At 41.8% G+C, this 6,528-nt stretch overlaps 1 protein-coding gene across 1 annotated transcript; it reads left to right on the top strand.

Annotated features, from left to right (window-relative positions):
• The first annotated feature begins 1,639 nt into the window (after positions 1-1,639).
• Positions 1,640-3,328, top strand: LOC123308209. The gene is made up of 3 exons (XM_044890785.1): positions 1,640-1,897; positions 1,956-2,183; positions 2,240-3,328. Exon 3 carries the CDS (start codon positions 2,332-2,334, stop codon positions 2,866-2,868), a length of 537 nt encoding a protein of 178 aa, XP_044746720.1. The 5' UTR covers positions 1,640-1,897; positions 1,956-2,183; positions 2,240-2,331; the 3' UTR covers positions 2,869-3,328.
• Positions 3,329-6,528: the final 3,200 nt, after the last annotated feature.

The following is a 6,528-nucleotide window of genomic DNA, read 5'->3' as shown; positions in this document are numbered from 1 at the left end:
TTTTGTAGGCATCAAAGAATCACAAATGCAATCAACCATAACCAGCTTCAAGAAAAAAATAACTATGGAGGCCACAAGACATATTTTCGTGACTTATGCAGCCAGAAAGATCTTCAAGAAGATAAACAGAAATGAAACAGCAGCGAGTAAGATGAGACAAGCATAACAACTTCTTTTGTAGGCATCAAAGAATCACAAATGCAATCAACCATAACCAGCTTCAAGAAAAAAATAACTATGGGGGCCACAAGACATCTTTTCGTGACTTATGCCGCCAGAAAGATCTTCAAGAAGATGAACAGAAATGAGACAGCAGCGAGTAAGATGAGACGAGCATAACAACTTCTTTTGTAGGCATCAAAGAATCACAAATGCAATCAACCATAACCAGCTTCAAGAAAAAAATAACTATGGAGGCCACAAAACATCTTTTCGTGACTTATGCAGCCAGAAAGATCTTCAAGAAGATGAACAGAAATGAGACAGCAGCGAGTAAGATGAGACAAGCATAACAACTTCTTTTGTAGGCATCAAAGAATCAAAAATGCAATCAACCATAACCAGCTTCAAGAAAAAAATAACTATGGGGGCCACAAGACATCTTTTCGTGACTTATGCCGCCAGAAAGATCTTCAAGAAGATTAACAGAAATGAAACAGCAGCGAGTAAGATGAGATAAGCATAAGAACTCCTTTTGTAGGCATCAAAGAATCACAAATGCAATCAACCATAACCAGCTTCAAGAAAAAAATAACTATGGGGACCACAAGACATATTTTCGTGACTTATGCAGCCAGATAGATCTTCAAGAAGATGAACAGAAATGAAACAGCAGCGAGTAAGATGAGACAAGCATAACAACTTCTTTTTTAGGCATCAAAGAATCACAAATGCAATCAACCATAACCAGCTTCAAGAAAAAAATAACTATGGGGACCACAAGACATATTTTCGTGACTTATGCAGCCAGATAGATCTTCAAGAAGATGAACAGAAATGAAGCAGCAGCGAGTAAGATGAGATAAGCATAAGAACTCCTTTTGTAGGCATCAAAGAATCACAAATGCAATCAACCATAACCAGCTTCAAGAAAAAAAAATAACTATGGGAGACAACAAGACATCTTTTCGTGACTTATGCCGCCAGAAAAATCTTCAAGAAGATGAACAGAAATGAGACAGCAGCGAGTAAGATGAGATAAGCATAACAACTTCTTTTGTAGGCATCAAAGAATCACAAATGCAATCAACCATAACCAGCTTCAAAAAAAAAATAACTATGGAGGCCACAAGACATCTTTTCGTGACTTATGCCGCCAGAAAGATCTTCAAGAAGATGAACAGAAATGAGACAGCAGCGAGTAAGATGAGACAAGCATAACAACTTCTTTTGTAGGCATCAAAGAATCACAAATGCAATCAACCATAACCAGCTTCAAGAAAAAAATAACTATGGAGGCCACAAAACATATTTTCGTGACTTATGCAGCCAGAAAGATCTTCAAGAAGATGAACAGAAATGAGACAGCAGCGAGTAAGATGAGACAAGCATAACAATTTCTTTTATAGGCATCAAAGAATCACCAGTGCAATCAACAATAACCACCTTCAATAAAAATTGCTATGGAAATCATAAGACATACAGGAGGGTTGCAGCAGCGAGTAAGAAGAAGGCGTAGTTTATTCTTTTATAGGCATCAAAGTTGAAGTATTACAAATGGAATAAATCACATCCATCTTTCGGATTCGCAAGACCCCAAGACAACTTTGGTTGACAAACGACTTCGGAAGGAACTTCAAGATCATCCATACCTCTGCGTTTGTAAGCAAATTCATTGTACTTCACATTCAGTGGATAATCCAGAATGATGGCAGAGAAAGCCCACTACATTCTTATGGTGAGTAAAACAAATGCACCGTGTAAAGCGAGGACCGACCTAACCATATATTTTTCAGGAATCGATATTCAATCAACCATGGTTATCGATCGTGGATTCTCTGAGGAGAACATATGAAATTAATCAATTTATATATTTGCTTCAAAATTACCTAGTTCGATGTTAAAGGGAATTAAGAGATGTGTAATGGCAAGCATCAGAATTATAATAATCCAGATGAGTTACTCCTTCCGACAGAACAGCTGGACAATTTGTAGGTTCTATAATGGGGACGATCATCAAAATGGTAATTTCTAGGATTAAAAAATGTTGAAAATACCTATCTGACATATTCTGTTCTAGGCAAACGTCACATTCCGTCCCACGACTGTGTTGCTCTTCTGGGACTGATATACAAGAATGAGTAACATTTTGTTTCCCCTAAGAAAAAACGGATGATGGAGATGAGGAAAAACAGTTTGTCAGGAGACGAGTTCATCAGATTACCAGAAGAAGAGAACAAAAACTTTCCAGGCGACGAGGATCACGGCTTTCTAGGAGAAGAGGATGACAGCTATCCAGGAGAAGATGTCGGCTTTCCAGGAGAAGAGGATGAAGAAGAAGAGAACTGTTCTCCAGAATATGAGAACGAAAGCTTTCCAAGCAAAGTTCGCAGAAGAGCAACTTCCAGAAGACTTCCAGAAGACGACTACAACACGAGGACGACCAAGGTAGACGAGGAGAGGAGAACAAGATCGCAGAATTTCCCTGAGACTCCAAGAGCTTTCCAGGAGAGTTACGGTAGAACCAGGCTCAAGAAGAGCCTTCCAGAAGACGGTTACAACAGCCTTGTAGGAGAAGAGACTACTAGTTCCCCAGAAGGAAAGAACAACTCCCTTTCATTAGACAACCACTACGATCATGACCAGCATTCCAGGAGAAAAGAACTTCAGAAGACTGACGAATTTCATGTAGACGCTAAAGACTTTTAAGAAGACGAACGCTTATTTCCAGACAACTGCTTTGCAGAAATAGACTACAAGAGCAGAAAGAGACAATGAGAACTTTCTAGAAGTAGATGACCGATTTCAGCGAGGACTACAAATAGTTTTCCATTCGAAGTGCCCAGCTTCCCAAAACGAATAGACGACTACGACAGAATTCCAATAGATGACAGCGATTCAAGTATACCCCAACGGTTTTCCAGTTGGCGTGTGCAGTCTCTCAGAAGCAAAACAGAGCTGCCTTCCAGAAGACGACTATAACTGCCTTCAAGAAGACGAAAATAGACCCTTCCAAGAGAAGAGAACTACAGCTTCCCTGAAGCAAAGAACAACTCCCTTTCAAAAGACAATCACTTCACTTGACTGTCATGAGAAAAGAACAGCTTTCCAAGAGAAGATGGCAGAGTTTCACGAAGACGCCAATGGCTTTCCAGGACAAATGTGCAGTTTCCCAAAATCGAAACACATCTGCCTTCTAGGAGACGACTACGAGCTCCTTCCAGGAGAACCTCTAAGACCACGCCAGCTTCAAGAGAAAAGAACAATAGCTTTCCGAGTGAAGATGGCAGAGTTTCACGAAGACACCAATGGCTTTCCTAGACAAGTTTCCCAGAAGAAGAAGGCAACTGATTTCCAAAAGAGGACTAAGATAGCCTTAGAGTAAAGAAGAACTACAGCTTCCCTGAAGCAGAGAACAACTCCCTTTCAAAAGACAATCACTTCACTTTACACTCAAAAGAAAAGAACAGCTTTTCAAGAGAAGATGGCAGAGTTTCACGCAGACGCCAATGGCTTTTCGGAACATTGCGCAGTTTCCCAGAATCGAAACACATCTGCCTTCTAGGGGACGACTACAAGCTCCTTCCAGGAGAACATCTAAGAACACGACAGCTTCAAGAGAAAAGAACAACAGCTTTCCAAGTGAAGATGGCAGAGTTTAACGAAGACGCCAATGGCTTACCTAGACAAGTTTCCCAGAAGAAGAAGGCAACCGATTTCCAAAAGACGACTAAGATAGCCTTAGAGTAAAGAAGAACTACAGCTTCCCTGAAGCGAAGAACAACTCCCTTTCAAAAGACAATCATTTCACTTTACACTCAAAAGAAAAGAACAGCTTTCCAAGAGAAGATGGCAGAGTTTCACGAAGACGCCAATGGCTTACCTAGACAAGTTTCCCAGAAGAAGAAGGCAACTGATTTCCAAAAGACGACTAAGATAGCCTTAGAGTAAAGAAGAACTACAGCTTCCCTGATGCAAAGAACAACTCCCTTTCAAAAGACAATCACTTCACTTTACACTCAAGAGAAAAGAACAGCTTTCCAAGAGAAGATGGCAGAGTTTCACGAAGACGCCAATGGCTTTCCAGGACAAATGCGCAGTTTCCCAAAATCGAAACACATCTGCCTTCTAGGGGACGACAACAAGCTCCTTCCAGGAGAACCTCTAAGACCACGACAGCTTCAAGAGATAAGAACAACAGCTTTCCAAGTGAAGATGGCAGAGTTTCACGAAGACGCCAATGGCTTACCTAGACAAGTTTCCCAGAAGAAGAAGGCAACTGATTTCCAAAAGACGACTAAGATAGCCTTAGAGTAAAGAAGAACTACAGCTTCCCTGAAGCGAAGAACAACTCCCTTTCAAAAGACAATCACTTCACTTTACACTCAAGAGAAAAGAACAGCTTTCCAAGAAAAGATGGCAGAGTTTCACGAAGACGCCAATGGCTTTCCAGGACAAATGCGCAGTTTCCCAAAATCGAAACACATCTGCCTTCTAGGGGACGACTACAAGCTCCTTCCAGGAGAACCTCTAAGACCACGACAGCTTCAAGAGAAAAGAACAACAGCTTTCCAAGTGAAGATGGCAGAGTTTCACGAAGACGCCAGTGGCTTACCTAGACAAGTTTCCCAGAAGAAGAAGGCAACTGATTTCCAAAAGACGACTAAGATAGCCTTAGAGTAAAGAACTACAGCTTCCCTGATGCAAAGAACAACTCCCTTTCAAAAGACAATCACTTCACTTTACACTCAAGAGAAAAGAACAGCTTTCCAAGAGAAGATGGCAGAGTTTCACGAAGACGCCAATGGCTTTCCAGGACAAATGCGCAGTTTCCCAAAATCGAAACACATCTGCCTTCTAGGGGACGACTACAAGCTCCTTCCAGGAGAACCTCTAAGACCACGACAGCTTCAAGAGAAAAGAACAACAGCTTTCCAAGTGAAGATGGCAGAGTTTCACGAAGACGCCAGTGGCTTACCTAGACAAGTTTACCAGAAGAAGAAGGCAACTGATTTCCAAAAGACGACTAAGATAGCTTTAGAGTAAAGAAGAACTACAGCTTCCCTGATGCAAAGAACAACTCCCTTTCAAAAGACAATCACTTCACTTTACACTCAAGAGAAAAGAACAGCTTTCCAAGAGAAGATGGCAGAGTTTCACGAAGACGCCAATGGCTTTCCAGGACAAATGCGCAGTTTCCCAAAATCGAAACACATCTGCCTTCTAGGGGACGACTACAAGCTCCTTCCAGGAGAACCTCTAAGACCACGACAGCTTCAAGAGAAAAGAACAACAGCTTTCCAAGAGAAGATGGCAGAGTTTCACGAAGACGCCAATGGCTTACCTAGACAAGTTTCCCAGAAGAAGAAGGCAACTGATTTCCAAAAGACGACTAAGATAGCCTTAGAGTAAAGAAGAACTACAGCTTCCCTGAAGCGAAGAACAACTCCCTTTCAAAAGACAATCACTTCACTTTACACTCAAGAGAAAAGAACAGCTTTCCAAGAAAAGATGGCAGAGTTTCACGAAGACGCCAATGGCTTTCCAGGACAAATGCGCAGTTTCCCAAAATCGAAACACATCTGCCTTCTAGGGGACGACTACAAGCTCCTTCCAGGAGAACCTCTAAGACCACGACAGCTTCAAGAGAAAAGAACAACAGCTTTCCAAGTGAAGATGGCAGAGTTTCACGAAGACGCCAGTGGCTTACCTAGACAAGTTTCCCAGAAGAAGAAGGCAACTGATTTCCAAAAGACGACTAAGATAGCCTTAGAGTAAAGAAGAACTACAGCTTCCCTGATGCAAAGAACAACTCCCTTTCAAAAGACAATCACTTCACTTTACACTCAAGAGAAAAGAACAGCTTTCCAAGAGAAGATGGCAGAGTTTCACGAAGACGCCAATGGCTTTCCAGGACAAATGCGCAGTTTCCCAAAATCGAAACACATCTGCCTTCTAGGGGACGACTACAAGCTCCTTCCAGGAGAACCTCTAAGACCACGACAGCTTCAAGAGAAAAGAACAACAGCTTTCCAAGTGAAGATGGCAGAGTTTCACGAAGACGCCAGTGGCTTACCTAGACAAGTTTACCAGAAGAAGAAGGCAACTGATTTCCAAAAGACGACTAAGATAGCTTTAGAGTAAAGAAGAACTACAGCTTCCCTGATGCAAAGAACAACTCCCTTTCAAAAGACAATCACTTCACTTTACACTCAAGAGAAAAGAACAGCTTTCCAAGAGAAGATGGCAGAGTTTCACGAAGACGCCAATGGCTTTCCAGGACAAATGCGCAGTTTCCCAAAATCGAAACACATCTGCCTTCTAGGGGACGACTACAAGCTCCTTCCAGGAGAACCTCTAAGACCACGA

The sequence above is a fragment of the Coccinella septempunctata genome, chromosome 2, assembly GCF_907165205.1.
Source record: "Coccinella septempunctata chromosome 2, icCocSept1.1, whole genome shotgun sequence".
NCBI classification, from domain to species: Eukaryota; Metazoa; Arthropoda; class Insecta; order Coleoptera; family Coccinellidae; genus Coccinella; species Coccinella septempunctata.
The sequence above is the reverse complement of the archived record's forward strand: the minus strand, read 5'-3'. Positions and strand labels throughout refer to the sequence as shown.

What these genes read in the sequence shown, in the direction of transcription:
- LOC123308209 (XM_044890785.1), top strand. Translation starts at nt 2,332, where the DNA reads ATGATGGAGATGAGGAAAAACAGTTTGTCAGGAGACGAGTTCATCAGA.